The following is an 18,262-nucleotide window of genomic DNA, read 5'->3' on the forward strand; positions in this document are numbered from 1 at the left end:
GAGCCAACAACCAGAAAATGGTGCTAGACAAATTCAGCTGAGAAGTGAGAAGCTGTTTTTGGACATGTAGATGCAGATATTTCTCACTGGATGCTGTTCCAAATGTGGCTATTTTGATGTACTCTCTGTGATTGCACAATAATGTGCCTCAGAAGAGACTCTCAGTAAAGTGCCTTGGATTCCTGTTGGGAGCAGCAATACCACTTGGTCCCAAGTCAAGGACAGTGAGGAAATAGAGACTGCCTTGGCACTGAGGATAAAGAGCTCTGTACTGCTTTGAAATCTAAATGTGTCTTACTAACTATCATTGTTCTCTCCAGCCCTTTCAGAATCTTCTTCATTAATCAGAAGTATCCCTGGCCTCTTTTTTCCCCAGTTAGTATGTTTTAGTTTGGTTATTTTTGACAGTTTGAATTCCTTTGCAAGTAAAATGCACAGACAATTTTTGCTGAAGGCTTTCACAGTGAAATTAAAAATGCTCTTAGAGACTTTGCAAGGAATGGTGTAAAAGCAAATACTTATTTTCCATTCCTTTCAGGAGAAGAATGTTTGCTTTTGTGATGCTCACGCCTACTACTTTGTACATGTCACTATTGCAGGGGCTCCCTAGTTTCTCAGTGACAGATAACAAAGGCTTCTATTTAATTACAGTTGCTTTGTGTTGTACAGGTGAGCATAAGATTCACTTTATTCCGGGAATGATTGGCCCTTTCCTTGGTGTTACACTTGTTCCACAACCAGAAGTCCGGAATATCATGATCCCTATCTTCCACGACATGATGGACTGGGAGCAGAGAAAGAATGGCAACTTCAAACAGGTGAAGGCACTTCCTAAGCATTTACAGTACTCCTTTTCTTGCTGTCTGTCTGCAGTGTCCAAATGGAATTAAGGAATTTGTATTTGTTCCATTTCATATTGGTTCCATATTTGATCCATTTCTGATTTCAAAGGTGTCACATAAATTCGAAGTGTAATTCACAGAACTGCTACAAGACTCCCAAGATTGTTTAACCAGTGGACTTTATAGCAAACTGCATTTTCCATGAATGTAGTGAATAGTAGGGATGTGCTCAGCTCATGGGAGATGGGGAAAAGAATTTCATAAGTGCTGGACTGCCACTGCTCCCACTGGTTTCCCTTAGATTCTTAGTCAGACGGAGAACCAAAACGAAGATGTAAATATTTAGCCAGTATTTGTGAAAACAGTGGTCTTTGCTTCTCTGTCTTCAATTTCCAGCTAAGCAGTGGTATTGTACAATCAGGTCATACCTTGCTTTGAACAGCCTTTGCAGCTCTGTGTGTTTTAAGAAATTGTAACAGCTCCCCCAGAAGAGTTAAGTCCAGTGACAGATCTGTAGTTTCCACTTGCTCTGATTGCAAATCAGAGAGAGAAATCTTCTTCATTCTGTTTCCCAGTTGTGGTCAGAGATTTGCTCAAACTTTCCACTGCAAAACAGATCCCTGAAGTGCAAAGCTTTGATGAAGGATCGGTTTGGACTGGATCCTCAGGTGACAGTGGTTCATTGTTATTGTGCTGGGGCAATACTGGGGACAAGTATCTGCAGAGAAGTGCTCTGAAGCAGTAAATCATCAGCACATTATCATAATTCATGTGATTATCCACACGCTTATTAAAATGCCAGATCTAATCTATCATTCTGTGAGAATAGCAGACCTTTTCCATAACCTGATCCATTAAAAGCTGTGTGTAAAAAGTATTATCAGGACCTTATGTTTTGCTTCCTCTTCAGCTCCCCCAATTGCTACTGTTGTTATTATTTACTACAATTATTACTGCAGTAGCATTTGATCCTGGTCCTCTGATTGCTTGTTTTAGCATAACACTAGAACAGTCCCTGCCCTGACATTTACAGTTATAAGCACCTACAGTCTTCAGTTTTCTGGACTGTTTATATTTTCTGTATCAAGATGAATTCTTCATAATCTTAATAATTTTTATACTCACTACAGTATTCTGAACTACAACTTCTAGAATATTTCTTAAATTACCCATGGAACAAATTCCCACTCTTTTATGAGGCATATATCTTAACTTTATAAGGTTAAAAGTGGTAGAATCATCCATATTAGTCAGAATGAAATAAATAGTTAACAAGCACAAGAGATATTAAACCTCATTAACATTATCTGCTGGAACCAGGGAGTTATCTGCTGCCCAGTACAGTGCTGGAGAGCTAGACACAGTCATCGCTGGTTTCTGTCAAGTCATTGTAGACCACAAGCAAAGGAAGGGGTTTTTAATTCTGAGCATCTCCTCACCTTTTGAGTTCTCAGGATAAAAATCCTGGAAATTCATTTTCAACCCCTTTTTTGTTTTCTTCAGTAGCTCATGTTTTAACAAGGTGCTTTTTCCACGAGGCTGGATAACAATGCAGCCCGATCCAAGGACCAAACCAGGGCTCCCTTTAATGATTTCAGCAGTCAGAGGACCAACTCCATTTGTGTGCCACTGGGTGATTTGCTCTTCCTTCTCATCTTTGCTTCCTTTGCAATTTGGCAACTGAAAAGCATAGACAAGCTCAAAGCGTGCTTGTATTTGAATAAACACATGCCATATTTCTGCAATTGGTTTCAACCTTCGGGATCCTCTGAAGGTTTCAGTTAGCACTGAAAGTGTGTTTTCTGCAAGATTTCTCCGCCCATATGAAATTGTTTTGTTTAATATTCAATACACTGATTTCTGCACTTGAATCAATTTTATGACAATATCTGATATCAGACTTGAATACAGGATGTATTGGATTTAGGGTGGCAATTAATATACTATTCAAGGCCTTTCTAAGGGAAGAGAAACCTGATGATGCTGGTGTGGCCCTTCATGTAAGTGTGAACAGCAAATGTGTCATATAATCACAGACAGGCTTGACAAAATGGGGTTTAATGAGCAAATAATCTTCCATGTAATGATGCCTGGGTGATTGGAAACAGTTACCTGCCAGCAGAACTGCCTGGCAGACCAGTGGTGTTGCATATTCTGAGGATACAGTTCACCTCAGGCACTGGTTCAGTGAAAGTGTGTCTGAGTGAGTTATTTGATTGCTTCTTTGTTGTTTCTTCCAGGTGGAAGCTGAGTTGATTGACAAGCTGGACAGCCTGGTATCTGAAGGAAAAGGTGATGAGAACTACAGGGAACTCTTCAGCCTGCTGTAAGCTATGCCAGTTTCCACTCCTCTGTGTTGTGCAGGGCCACTGAAAGAGTCACAGCAGTGATTATGAAGCTGCAGCCACAGAGCTGATCTTCAGAGAGGGCAGGAAAGGGCTTCCTGGCAGGTTTTCATGGCATTGCTCAGGGAAATAGAAATATGTCACTCTAATTCTGAAAAGAATATATAAACCTACATTCTTTGTCTTCTTTCTGTGACAACTAATATAAGGCTGCACAGGTAAGTAGTTATCATCCTCCTATCAAAAACTGATTTCCTGGAGAAGCCAGTGCCCTTCTTTTTCCATAGCTGTAAGTGAAATCCTGGACTTAGGATTGTTTAGAGAAACAGTGCACTGCCTAGCACTGCGAGCAAAGATGATTTTCCTCAGCATTTTCCTTTGCTTCTTCCAATTTTTGAAGGCTGTGTTTTGGTTGCCTCAACAGTTGCAAGTTGCTTCCTCCAGAGTCCATTGTGATATTTCCAGTCCTTTTACACTAAGGATGTGTACTCATGTGGATAAACGTGAAGACTTTACATCTGACTTAGCTATCTTTGATTACTGGTCTGTCTCCAGATTTAGTTTCCAGTGTTCCTAGTTTATTTCAAAAGGATTTATTTTGAACTCTGACAGTCCAGAGCAGTTAACCCTAACTTTTCATATTTCAGGGAGCCAGAGATAATTAGCAGAATTTTAGCCATGTATTCCAGACAATTTAACGTGGCTCCCAATAGCATATCAGCTGCCTGAGGCTTAAACCTTTGTTTCACAGTACTTTTGTTTCTGGATTTGCAGTTCCACATTTATTCATTCATTTTCAAGCTAGATAATCCTGCCCATCCTGTATATCCCCAGGAAGTATGTAAATGTATTCAGTTTGGATTTGTGTATACCCAGCCTTGGGAAGTCTGCTACCTTATGTGTACAGATAACATAAGTCTATTTCAGGGATAAAGGATAGAAAATATCTATTCTGTTCCTTATTCACCTGGCAAGTGAAATAGTGTGAAATTCTCCACTGTCTCCAGCTGAAGACATTTGTTACCTGGAGCATTAAGAATTCAAGGACTGTAGCTTGTTACTTAATTCAGATCATAGTGGCTGGATGTATTACCAAGAAACACAGCCTGGAATACCAGCAGCCATTTAGTTTATATTTATAGCTGAGAACGACATGAGAAAACAATTCCACAAATTAATAAATGCTGTGTGGAATAAACAGTTGACCCTGAATTGCACTGTCTCAACTGTACTGCTGAGAAAGAAATTGGCTCCCTCAGCTGGAAATCATCCCAGTACACAAGTTTGCCTCTTCTGAGGACGTGTGACACCCAGCACTTCTTTCCTCTTGCCGGTGTAGAAGTGTGAGTTCTTTGACTGGAAATCCAGTTTCAGGAAATGTCCTGGTTTTAGCCAGGATGGGGTTAATTTTCTCAGTAGCTAGTGTAGTGCAGTGTTTTGAATTCAGACAGGAAACCAGTGTGTAAATTTGCTTTCTTTCCTCACTTTTTAAATACAATTTTCAGTGTTCTCTGTCTAGCCTTGTCTCATCCTTCACACCCATCTCCTTGAGACAGGTGCTCACTGCATTGTCCTGTTTGCTAGGCAGGAACAGGTTGCCTTTATATTCAGTTTAAATACATTGAGATTCAGGGTTGGTTGTTTGGTTGCTGATTAGAGATGAAAATTTACAGAGGGATGCGCAAAGAAGAGGTATCCACAGTAAGTTTGGACTCCCTTTTCAATTTCTCACTGCTGTTAGCAATACTTAAGCTACAGATAATAATGTAGGAATCAAGTATTGCCATGAGTGTTGCTCTTTTTCATATATTTTAAATGGCAATGTGAGGATATTTTCCCTTCTCCTGTCAATTCTGTAATTCCCTTGTCTTTGCTTCATGCTGCCTGGAGTAGAACTCAGCTCTTTGGGCCTTATCCCAGGTAAGGTGGTAAATTCTATGGGTTTGTTTATGAGGGAGAAACCAGGTTGTTTGTAGCAGTCTGCATGCACTGTATCATTTCCCTGGAAGCCTCACCTGCTGTCTTTTCATCTTCAAACAGTTTGCTGGAGAAGATTGAGCAGGAAACTTGGCGGGAGACTGGAATCTCTTTTGTTACATCAGTTACTCGTCTCATGGAGCGTCTGCTTGACTACAGGTATGTGGTACCAGTCAGAATATATTCTAAGCATCAGAAGTTTATAAAGACATAGTACAAAATTCCTACAGGGAATATTTTTATTGACTATTAAGGTGCAAACATGCATCTCTGATGCCTAACTCATCACTGCTGGGTGCTGAGCAAACATCCAAAATCCTCATCTCTAGAGCCCTAATTCTCATTCTTGTGTGCTCATGCCTGATAACAGCCAAGATAAAGACATTTTTTGTTTGTACTAAGGTTTATTCAGGTTGCTAAAAACATTAATGCCTTCTGTCATTGAAATAGTCTCACTTAATTCAGCAAAATAAATGCTAAATGTAAGAATGATCTCAAAAGCTTTGCTGAACCAAAATGTGCTGAATGCCTCATCCAGACATGCAGGGCTGGAGAACTTTTCCTCTTCAGGAAGTGTGACATGGCAGCTGGTGCCTCACGGGTGCACAACTGCACTATAAATTTGACAGCCCTTGTTTAGGTTTGGACTGAAGTTTGCAGGACTATTGTGTCAGTGCAGCTGAGCTTTGACTCAATTACAAGAAAATACTTAAACTTCAGATATATATACACACGCACACACTTTCAGGGTTTTTTTTATAGAATGATAGACAATTTGAACCTATATAGAACTGCCCCAGATATTTCTATCTTTAGCCTACTGACAAAAGTTCAAATAACTTTTTCTTCTATTGCTGCTCATTATAGGTAAAACCCTGTCACTAGGCTGGGTGTACTGCAGTCCCAAATCCTTTTCTGTGCTTTTTAGTTAGCTCTTTTCATTATCCCTACCACTTTGATCCAATGTCCTGTTTTTTTCTGGGTAGCAACTGCTGTACAACTATGATGCATGACCAGGTACTGGAGACACATTTAAAGGGAATGCAGGGGAGTTGTTAGGGTTTTTTTAAGGAAATTTGCTAACAAGGCAGCTTTGATCTACATATACACATTTTCATGCTTAATTGAGGAACACATACCACTTTGTAATTGACTTTTAATCTGCAGCAGATTTTTCATTCCCAGATCAGAACAGCACAGGGAGCTGCATTGGGATTTGGAAACACACAGGCATCTCTTGGTGTCCAGCTGCCAGTTAGTTCTCAAGACAGTTTGCTGTATCACTGCTTTAAAAATTTAATCTCTTGTACTACTTGAATAAAATAATGTCTAAAATATTCCAGTAACTACAGATAAATTTTGTGATTTAGCTTACCTTTGAAAAATTTAGAAATCCAGTCTAAGTCCCTCAGGTTGTATCTTTCAGCATTCCACACCACCCTGGATAGCTGCATTTATGGCAGCCAACCCTTTGACTAGGGCATTTACAGCTGGATAAATAAGAGTGATTCACTTTTGTAGTAGATCTGCATTCATTTTATTTTTGGCCACTATTTTCTGGTTTTTGTTCAGATAATTTTAAGAAAGGAAGGAGCAGTCATTTCAGGTGCTTTTTCTCAAATACAAATGGGTGAGAGAACACTCAGTCCTCATATCATTTAAACCATAATATGGAAAGTTTTCTTTGAGGAACTTTTTAAGATTAAGAGTATGATTAACTGTTCATGATCCAGGGTAACTCTGGAGGATAATATAGCTTCAAATTTATTGTAAAAGGGATTTTTTTTCAGATATATGTTACAACACTGTTCTGCTTTCTTAGGGACTGTATGAAAGGAGATGAAACAGAAAACAAGAAAATTGGCTGCACTGTTAACCTTATGGTAAAGATGTTTCCTTTATCTCTTTGTGATACTGTGCAATATTGTTGAAACTGGAATGAGAAAGGTTGGGATAGGAATACATGTCAGTCAAGTGTAACTTCAGATTCCAAGCACTGGGATGACAGAAGAGAATGATGAGGATTGTGAAGGTCCCCTGGAGATCTCTGGTCCAACTCACTGCTTGAAGTGGGGCCGAATAGCTCAGGCTCCTCAGAGCCTTGTCCTGCTGGGTTCTGTGGATCCCTGTGGCAAAGGTTCTACAACCTCTCTCACCTGTTCTTTCAGCTTTTGACTGCCTTATTTTGAAAAAAAACAAACACAATAAAATTACTGGGTTTAGATCTGTGTGTGTGTGAAAAGAATTATGACAAACTAATAGTGTATTCTCTTGTCAATAATTTCACACATACACAGGAAGGGTCTCAATAAGAACCACAAGTCTCTTTTTTTCATTCACAGAATTTCTATAAATCTGAAATTAACAAGGAGGAGATGTACATCCGCTACATCCACAAGCTGTGTGACATGCACTTACAGGCTGAGAACTACACAGGTGAGTAGGACATCATACCAAGTCTAATTGAAATTCTGGTGCTGTTCTTTTACTCTCCCAATGTTATATAATATCTGCTTTGTTCTCCTAGAAAAAATCAGTATGAAACATGTGGCAGTTGGGAAGGTGAGAAACTGAGGTCCAACTCCTTCCTCATGTTAAATACTGTGTGTTTATGCCTGTACAACCATACAACTAATATATTACACTCCAAATTTTACATAAAAGTGTTCTATGAGGAAGTTTGATCAAAAAAAATCACAACAGCGGAATCAAACTTAGAGGAAGATTAACAAAACCACCATTATATTATTATTATTATTTGCCCTCTTTCCTTGCATTGCAGTGTTGAGGAAGCACTTAGAGAGTGTACAGACTCTCACTCCCTGTTGTCCATGCTCTGCTTACAGCTGCAGGCCCCAAATCTAGTTGCATACCTGAACATCTGACTGTGCATTTAAATCAAGTAGCTAGGAAAAAGAAACTCGACAGATTTGTACCTATAATCAGGTTCACAGGAAACAGATTTGTGCTGCTATTTCAAGCAATTGAATCATTCAGTGATCCTCTAAGACCTGTGAATTGTTTTCTTGAATTGTAACTCCGAAATCACAAACAGTTTAAGAATGAGGTCTGTGGCCTCTCAGTATTGGCTGTGTTTCTGTTGTCATTGAGTCTGTGTTCAATAATTGCTTTTCCAACAGAGGCTGCATTTACTTTGCTTTTGTACTGTGAGTTGCTCCAGTGGGAGGACAGACCTCTGAGAGAGTTCCTGCATTATCCATCTCAGTCAGAGTGGCAACGTAAGGAAGGTCTGTGCCGTAAGATTATCCATTACTTCAACAAAGGGAAGGTATGCCAACTTCTTCTCTCTTCCAGCAGCTTCCTTCCCTTTTCCTGACTGACTTAGGGCTTGCAAAGCCATCACCTCAGTTCAGTAGTCTGGAAGTAAATTTGTATCAAAAGGTTTTATGACTTGACAAATTGCTTCTTGGCTCTCTGGACGAAAAAAACAGAGGAGAAAAGGGATGTGGGTATTTCATTGTGCATGGCATTTGGAATGGTTTAGGTAGGCCTACAGGGCAAACACCAGAACATTTTTATACCTTTAAACCAAGCCTTGGGTCAGCTGATGTGGCAGAATGACAGTTCCTTAGCTTTTGGGAAGTGAGATTGTGTTTTGTAGCTGTCTATGCAAACTGCTGTGCCATGACTCACTTTAGCACTTGTTTTGTGCCTGACCTGTACAGGGAAATGACAGTCCAAGTGCTGGAGTGGTCCCTTTATGGAAAAAGATATAAGTCCTTTCAGTGTCACTGTTATTTTTGAAGCAGTTTTCAATTAAATGCAGTTCCATCTGCTGCACAAGGAGAAAATCAATCCATTTCAATTTCACATATTCATTGTGGGGTTTGTGCAATTAGTCATAATTTATTTTCAATTACTGCAGAGGTAGATGTTTTAGTCCCCTGTGTTGTGGCATTTTGGGAACATTTCATAAGTGAACCTTAGAAGAGATATCATCTGTTAGAGTATTTTCAAATTTTTCCTTCTCTAGGAAAATTCCAACAGCTTATGTTACTGGGAGATAACATCTGTATGTGTGCCTTGGGGTTGGTTTTGCCTGTGATGGCAATGACAGTGGCATTAAACACAAGTGTGAGTTGGTTCATATGAGATTGCCATTTCAGATAATTCCTTCCTAGCCCTGATAATAGAAGTTGCATATGGCAGAGACATTCTCTACAGAACCTGCAAAAGGAAATCAGATTCCTGAGTGAAGGAAGGAATTGCTTATTTATGAGAAAGTGATTAATTAAGATTTTATTTCTGCTAGAATTGTACTTCTATAACAACACTGCACGTGGTTCTCTCTTTTGTTCCAGAAATTTTCAGGGTTTTTCAAACTGCACTGAAAAATAAATTACTGACTCATGCAAATACTGCAGTACTGTACTGTCTTGACTAGACAAAGCTGATCTAGAGACTATGGAAAGCAATGGAGCCTGTGTTTTTAACATAAACAGGGAATTCGTATATGCACTGAAGGGGAGTAAAAATTTGACAGACATAATTAGGCTGTAAAACTCCTAACAGATTATAGTGTTAACCTCCTGAGGTTTTTTCCCCACTGGATGTTTTTGGAGTTACTTGACTTTGTGTTTTAATCCTCCCTTATTACAAATGGTAGCTGAATGAATAAATAATCCACTTAAGCAGTGTGTATGTCACTCAGGCTGTGGACGTGAAAGTCGCTGAGATGCCAAATCCTCCTTTGCAGCATTCTCCCTGTTGCTGTGTGCCAGGGAACAGCCCAAGGAATGGAAGAAACTTGCTTCCTCTCCCCTTGTGTCTGACAGGTTCTTTCTGCACTACACTGACATGGTCCCTCCTCAGGTCCTGCAGAGTGAGATTTGTTCTGTGTCCTTCAGCTGCATTTCCAGACTGATGCTGCTCCTGGCCTCTTCCACTAAGAGGGTCAAGGCAGCATCAAAAGAGTGTAAAAATTCTGCACTGTTAAAAGGAAAGTTTTATCTGCACATGAGTGGGGGAAAGCTGGCCACAAGTCTCTGCCTTGTGAGCTTGCCCTGAAGAACATGCCAGCAGGGGCATGGCCCGTGGCAGGCCTGGGGCACTGCAGTGAGTGCAAAAATAAGTGACTCCCACTCTCAGTATTGTTGGCAGCAGCCTGTGTTGGGAAGGAACAAAGTGTTCCAAAGCCCTTCTAGCCTTCACTGGTTACGTGCTCTGAGTTCTGCTGCACTTTGAGTTGGTTTGTGGCTCAGCTGGCAGAGTGTGCAAATGCATAACTTGAAATGAAGATATTTTTAACTCAGGGCTACAATGCTGTCTGTTAAAACTCATGGTTCTGTAGTTGAAAAAGACTGTGAATGGCACAGTTTTAACCCAACTGATCATGCTTCAGCACAGCAGCAGCTTGAAAACTACACAACCCTTTTCTGTCCAGTTCACAGCCAGAATTTACCAACAATTCTGATGAGCTCCCATCACAGCATCACAGTGTGTATTCTCCTTAGTGCCAGCCAAGTGCTGAGAGAGACCCAACACTGTGTTCCCAGAGCACTTCATTTTTAGATCACGTGCTCCATACTCAGCGTTTGAACTAATTTCTCTTGTGTACCCTCATGTGAGTCATATTTCCAGAAGAAATCCACACACTGGGATGTGAGTTGCCATTCCCAAGTGTTGACTCCCTCTGTCTGTGCCTCCTTGTGTGCAGCCAGCAGCACTGAACTGGGAGCTGCTGGTGCCATAGGAGAAAGCTGCAATAAATGTCCTGTGCATGTGCTTTTCAAGTGGGGGGCATAGCACAGAGCAAGCAAACAGATCAGAGATCAGCAGAACAGCAAGCAATAATGAGGAATGTTAACAGTGGAAACATTAGGACATTATTTGAAGGGAAGTGACACCTGCATAGCACATGGAATTACACATTAAGTTTCTACACTGTGAAGACACTGCATCTCACAGATTTCAAAACTGAGGCTCCCAGTGACTCAGATATCCATTCATTTATTTTCCTTTCAAATATCTGCAAACTCTTTTCTCTCTAAGACGTTACCTTTCTGTTATGTTTCTGCACTTCCCTAGCTCATCTTGTATCTGCAGAACACTCAGCACAGTGGAATTTCTCTGTGTGGAAACCTAATTGAAACAGAGAGAGATAGCCTGAGTTAGGATGACAGGAATGGTATCAAGCCACATGTAGAAGAGGTAGTACAAAGGGAAATCAGATGTGGTTACATGTTCTTAATGCAATTGACATCAAAAAAGGAGCATGAAAAGGTCACATCTCCCAGGTCACCTCAAGGGAAGACAGCCAGCAAGCTTCCTGCTTTTGTCCAGAAGACAGATTAGAGAATTAGGTATGGTTTAGCCACAGCATCCCATATGGAAGTAAGACTCTGCTCACATCCTGTGTGAAAAAAAGCCTTTTATTCCTGGTCAGATGTTCTGGAAGAGACTTTTCTTTTCCATTCCTTCAAGTGAACATAGACCAGCTGCGGACTGAAAAATCTATGTATAATATCTCTGTAAAGAATGTTGAAACCTATAAAAATGTGGTGTTTGCAGATACAAACACTTAACCTGGCTAATGTTGTTGATCCCAGTTCAGTGGACTTTGACAACCCACTGCAAAAATCCTGTTAATTTGAGATCACAAGTACCTCAGCAATATTCTGGGTATCTGAATAGTGAAGTAACTGCTCCTTCAGTTCCTTTCCTATTGTGTGTATTGTATTGATATAAATAAATCTCAAGCCTCCTCTTCTCCCAAACTACTAATACTATCAGAATATCCAAATTGATTCTGAAAGATCTTTTTATTTAGCAAGTTCTTACATAAGTTTTTGTGATTAACTGAAGCTAAAGAGATGTCAGATCATTATTTTTGTCTTTTTAGTTCTTATAACTATCCCTTCTTTAAATAAAAATAGTCCTTACCCGTACTGGTTTTGCCATTCAGTGATAAAAAGCTTTCTTGGCTTTAAGGAGGAGAGACACTACAAATGTATGCTTAAAGGGAAATACTAAAGTACCTCATACACTGAAACTTTAAGTGAAGATACACATAACCAGAAAAACTATTTCCATATTAAGTTCTAATATTTTACATAATTGCTGTTAATGGCTGTTACCAATAATTTACAATGTTGCTATTAGTATTCTTAAAACTTAAGGTAATAGTCTATCTCACACATTAGTTTTGTTTCCACTGCAGCAGTGTCTCAGTTAAAACAACAGGCAAGTTAGCCCAGGAATGCATAATAACAATTAATCCAGTAAAGGTTCACCTGAGACCTTGGGGTTCTGGACCCTTTACATTAGCATGGTGAGAAACAGCCACTCCCCCAACAGGCAGTGGGAGAGTTCAGTGGAAAATGAGCACTTGGGAAAGCCATGTGAGGAAACTGGGGAGACTTTCCCTCAGTGTGGGTGTGCCCAAGCTTGGCCTCTTCCCTCCTTGGCTCTGGGGTGGTGACTGTTGTGCTGTTGTGTGACACTGTAAGCTGAAGAAATGAGTGTTGCTTTCAGTCCTGAATATGGATATTGGCTCAGTGCAATCATGCAGGTCAGTTCTGAGCATGTTTTGTCTCTGAATTGGAGTGTTCCCATTGCCTGACAGCTTGTGCTTTCAGCTGGAAGGAGCAGCCTGGGAAGAGGAGTGAGTGCTTTGCTGGGGAGCTGAGCCCTAGCTGTGTGCTCCAGAAAAGGAGCTGTCAGGGGTGGGTTGAAGGGGTGTCTAGCAGGAAGAAAAATGGTTAGTTTTATTATCTTTCTCCAAATAAGTTCCCAGTCTCATAAGTGAACCGTCAGAACAAGCAGCATGTGTGTGTAATTTCCATGGAACATATGCCTCTGTTCCCATTCTTTAGAAGGAATCAATCTGATATTTAATGGAAATTGTTTCGTCGCATAGCATTTTCACACCTAATCTCTGCCATTTTGGACCAAATGAATTCCCATTCCGGATTCCTCTCGGCTGAGTTGGCAATAACATTCTGTTTGCTGTGAGTGTGATTTGCTTTGGCTTTGCAGAGCTGGGAGTTTGGCATCCCACTGTGCCGAGAACTGGCCATCCAGTATGAAAACCTCTATGACTACCAGAGCCTCAGCTGGATTCGGGTAAGTAGCAGCATTTCCCCTTTGCAGACTCTCATATCATATATGGAGACATCACACACACAGGAGCTGGGCTTGCTATTGCAATTGCATATTTATTTTAGCATAAAATATCCTTTTTTCTTTTTTAAAAAATGTGTCATTTTCATTCCAAAAGAATCAAGGACAGCTTGTGTCTCAGTGACATCAGATGAACAAGAGAGAAAGAATGGAGAAGGCAAATGTTTATGGCATTCTTACCAGTTTGCAAGAATCTTGTTCTCAAGTAAGGCCAAACACGTGGTGAAATCAGAGCACCTTTGCAGCATTGTGCTTTAATCAGAAAAAGTCAAAGTTCTGGTTGTTATTTGAAAGCTTTGTGAACATGACAATAGTTCATCTGCTACCCCAGGCAGAGCATGCATAGATCCAAATTTAAGATTTATGCTATATGGATGTATTCTTACACACAGTGGTTTAAATTCATTTTTTTAAAAGGTCAAATTTATTCTCATCTGAAGATACCTGTGTAACTAGGTCCATAAACTGCACTTCTGAAGAACCTGTTTTCTCCAGAGTGGCCTAAAGAGGACCCACGGGTGACCAGCTGGGCCGTGCACCTGGAGACTGTGGCATCTAAAGCAGAGCTGTGTGAAACTCTGTCCTGGTGTGCAGGAAACACCATGATTTAGATTTAAAAACTAGCAGGGGAAGAACATCCCAGCTGATCAGTACAACCAGTTCCCCTCACCCTTTCACTCACCTGTGTGTGACCTGTTTTCTGTTCAACTTCCCTGAATCTGTGTTGACCTGAATTTTTCCAGTTTTTCTCTGTACCATTCACACTATAAACAATTTCCTTTATGCTTCCTGCAATGATTTTGGGACCCTCCTCCAGTTTAGAAAAGGAGTTAATGTGTGTGGGAACTGAGCACAAAACCTGGGTGCAGTATTCTGAGCTAGGGTCCCTAGCAGCAGAAGCAGTGATGTCAGGCTGGTTCTTCCCTTTAAAAAGCCATCTTCTTGCTACAGTGGGATGAATGCCTGTGAGCCTTTCAACAGAGGTTCAGTTTGGCAAAGGGCCTGGAAATCCCACTCTTGATATAAGTGCTAGCTCAGTGCCACAAAACTAATAATTGGAACTAGAGAAAAGTCCTTTTAGTCTTTCCAACCTCCTTTTTCTTCCGTGTTAAACCTTCTGGTGCACAGAGCTGTAGAAGATTTAATTTTGTTTAATTCTTTTTCATGCCCCTCCGCTCACTTAAGGCAAACCCAATTGAACTGGGGTAATTTTCCAGGCAGTGTTACAGATTTCGAGCTGTAGGAGAGAATAGGACACTGTGAGGGAACGTGGATTGTACTCTCAGCTTTGCCATTAATTCTGCAATGCAAGGAAAATTACATGCAAGACCTGTTTAATTTAAGATGAGATACAACAGAAAATTTTCATATGTCATCTCCCGAAATGTATAATGAGGATGGTGATACTATAGTCTGTTCCACCACATAGTCTGGTTTAATTAATATTTTTTATCTTTAACAGAAATTTGGTCTTTTCATCAAAAATTGTGGGGTAAAAGCGTAATGTGATATTTTAATGAGTCTTGAGATTCTAATGTTTCAAGTGCAGCTTTAAGGAACTGATAGCAGTGATCTTTTTTCTCTGCAGAAAATGGAAGCTACCTACTATGACAATATCATGGAGCAGCAGCGCTTAGAACCAGAGTTTTTCAGAGTCGGTTTTTATGGTCGGAAATTCCCATTTTTCCTGCGGGTAAGTCAGACTTGTACAGAATAGGACCAAGTGACCAGGCTCAGAGGAGCTGTTCAGGCTTTGTAATTTTGTTTTGGAGATATGACATCTGCCACTCATCTTACTTTTTTTTTTTTTGCTTGCACAAGTGAGAATAGCTTTCTGGCTGAGCTGAAGGATGTGATCCATTGGGAATGTTCCTGGGAACAGAGATCAGAAATTTGACTCACATCTATGTGCATTTTTGACAATCTGCAGATGCAGTACAAATTGCCTCTATATTAAGCAAAATGTTGTATTGCAGCAATGTTGGGTCATTACTCAACTAATTTTCATTATCTCAAATTATCGCACTTTAAAAAGTCTCACATGACAGAACTCTCCTCCCAGCCTGATGACTCTATCTGCTAGCAAAAATTTCCTCTCTTTAGCAAAAACCCAAACAGCTTCACCTAGTAAGGATGTGTCCAGAACTCACTGTCTGCAGGTATATACAGCGTCAGCTGGGGCTGCAATCCATTTAATTGGTGAAATTATCTTCTTTTCCTGATGAAGAGTCAAACTTAAAATAGGTATTTGTTTGTACAATATCTTGTTGCTAGATCAGAGCAAGGAAGGAATATAATCTGACAACTGCTCTAAGAGCTGCCTGAAAGTTGATGGTAGATGCCATGGAGTGTGACAGGACAAGCTAACTGGAAGCTTTCAAGGACTGGAGGTGCATGGTTTGTGATCTCTTTAAAGAAACGGTTTGACAAGAGGTGGCAGCACTCTTGAGGTGCACAGTATGAAGTCACACAAAGCCATTTTGAAAGCTTCCCTCTGATTATGGGTTTTTTAACTAGGATTTCAACACTGCTGTTTAATTACAGTATTTTACTGGAAACATGGGCTGAGGCAGTAAAGGCAATTTGGAATTAGGCAAGGAGAAGAAAATAGCAGTGGATAAAGGGTGGATTCATGCTCTTCAGAGGTGAACAATGCCAGAATCACAGAACCATTTAGGTTGGAAAAGAGCTCCAAGGTCATTGAGTCCAACCTTTGACCAATCACCACCTTGTCAACTAGACCATGGCACTAAGTGCCATGTCTAGTAGTTTCTTAAACACCTCCAGGGATAGTGACTCCATCACCTCTCTGGAAAGCCCCATCAATGCCTGACAACCCTTTCCTGAAGAAATTCTTCCTGATGTCTAACCTGAACCTCTCCTGGCACAGCTTGAGGCAATGTCATCTCATCCTGTCACTAGTTGCCTGGGAGAAGAGACTGACTCCTATGTTACTACAACCTCCTTTCAGGTAGTTGTAGGGAGTGATAAGATTTCTGAGCCTCCTTTTCTCCAGTCTGGACAACCTCAGCTCCTTCAGCCACTCCTCACAGGACTTATAATGCAGCAGTCTGAAGCAGTGTGCAGAACACACCTGCAGAGGAGAGCACAGGTCCTGCATGGTGAAGCAGGATCAGCCCTTTATGAAGATCTCCAGAGCAAACTGACAATTTATTTTATATCTGACAACAGATGTTTCAGAAAAAGTCATCATGGCACATACACATTCCTAACATCTGAAGTACTGTCAGTGACTCTAACTTCCCTTGTTATCCTGTGGATCTTCAGTTTTGTCTGGGACCCTGCGTGGCTGATGTGTCTAACACTGCTCGAGTTTTCCATGCACAGCTCTGACTCTTTGGGAAGTGCTGCAGCAACGTGGATCCTTGGCTGGAGACATCACCAGCCAACACGAGTGCAAATAGTCATAATCCTTGTTAATTCTGCAATTATATTTGCTAGCAGTACTTCTGATAGCAGATTACTAATGGAGCAATCTCATTAAGAGTCATCCTCCTCCTTTCTCTCTCTAATGATCCATACAGCATACACATCGCAGAGCACGGACTAAACCTATTAGCAGTCACATCAGCATGGATCACACTGTAGAGAGATTGGAAGCAGCTATTCTAGAGAAGAAAAAGATTTACATGGATTTCAAATCTTCAAATGGATATGGGAGTGATTTAAAATGATCAAATAACTCCATGCCCTTTTCTCATTTATTTCTCTATTGCTGTGTAGCTTAAGCCAGAAAATAACCACTTCTTTTTACATCTTTGATTTTGAAGACACTTTGTCTAGGAAAGTCATTGTGCATGTTTCTATGAATTTGTCTAGGAAAGTCGTTGTGCATGTTTCTATGAATTCTGCATCTATTTCTAGCCTTCCTACATAAGTAAATTTAAATTGTCCATATCTTCCACCTACCACAAGTTCAAGTGAGGCCTGACAAGCCACATTTTGAGATCTCATGTTGGCATCTGTCTGCAAAGTCTATTAAATTTAGCCTTGAGGTGTTTTCAGGGCATTCATTTTTAGAATCACAATAACTTTATTTATAGGCTTACAGTTTTCTAGATTGCTGCAATCATATGCTAAAATAGAGAATGCAGTAAGTGTCATGAAGAGATTCATCTTCAAACATGGACTCACTCCAAATTTAATAGTAGCTGCAAAGTTTGAGCATCACAGACTGAACCATCAGGATTCATCATGCAACTCTTCTCCCAGTTCATTGGCTGCTGTGACTGATGCACACAAAGTGACACATGTCACAGCCAGAACATGAGATCTCTTCCAGAAAGTTGAAATGCAAAGCCAAAGATAACTGCACACTTTGGCTGTGTTTTATAATCGGGTTTGCTGCTTTGTCTTTGATTTTGCCACAAGATCAAGAGCTGCTTGGCCAGGTCCCATTTCCAGAGAAATTAACATAGCATTCTTGCATGTCCTGCAGCTCCTGAATGCAAGGAGTAAAAAGGGAGGAAACTGTTATTGTTTGTTATTCTTGATTTGTTTTATGAAGGTGTAAACCTCCCTGTACTTATAGTTATTGTTATGTGTATGAGAGTTTATACTACCAGAATTAGAGAATTTGCCTGCTTTGATTCGTCTTGCACCAGGAGACATTGACACCAATCAAAATTACGTTTTATGAGGCTTAAGACACTGAAATACAATGTTTATGACTTCAGAAATCCTATTTGTTGCTGTTCAGAGTTAGAGATGGCTCAAAAAACATCCAAGAGCTCTGCACAAGTGGGTTAATGCCTCAAGAGACATATCTGAATGCAGCTTCCCATTATTAGCAGAAATAAAATTTTGTTCATCAAGAGGAAAGTGCTTTTAGGGCCGAAGGGGAATTTGCTAAGTGGCCGCTGAGAATTCTTGGGAAGGCTTTTGTGTATTACTCTACTGCAGACAGGGGAGTTCTGAGCATGTATTGTTCAGCAG

General features: G+C 40.4%; 1 protein-coding gene across 1 annotated transcript in view; it reads left to right on the plus strand.

The window, feature by feature from the left end:
- Window positions 1–18,262, plus strand: part of DOCK3 (dedicator of cytokinesis 3) — a 79,130-nt gene that overhangs the window by 41,658 nt on the left and 19,210 nt on the right. Inside the window, 9 exon segments of the mRNA XM_009081064.1 lie at window positions 670–818; window positions 3,083–3,168; window positions 5,081–5,107; window positions 5,228–5,323; window positions 6,987–7,047; window positions 7,507–7,600; window positions 8,305–8,453; window positions 13,163–13,249; window positions 14,895–14,999. Of these exon segments, the coding sequence (XP_009079312.1) occupies window positions 670–818; window positions 3,083–3,168; window positions 5,081–5,107; window positions 5,228–5,323; window positions 6,987–7,047; window positions 7,507–7,600; window positions 8,305–8,453; window positions 13,163–13,249; window positions 14,895–14,999 (854 nt within the window).

This window comes from Acanthisitta chloris, unplaced genomic scaffold (assembly GCF_000695815.1).
Source record: "Acanthisitta chloris isolate BGI_N310 unplaced genomic scaffold, ASM69581v1 scaffold5088, whole genome shotgun sequence".
NCBI classification, from domain to species: Eukaryota; Metazoa; Chordata; class Aves; order Passeriformes; family Acanthisittidae; genus Acanthisitta; species Acanthisitta chloris.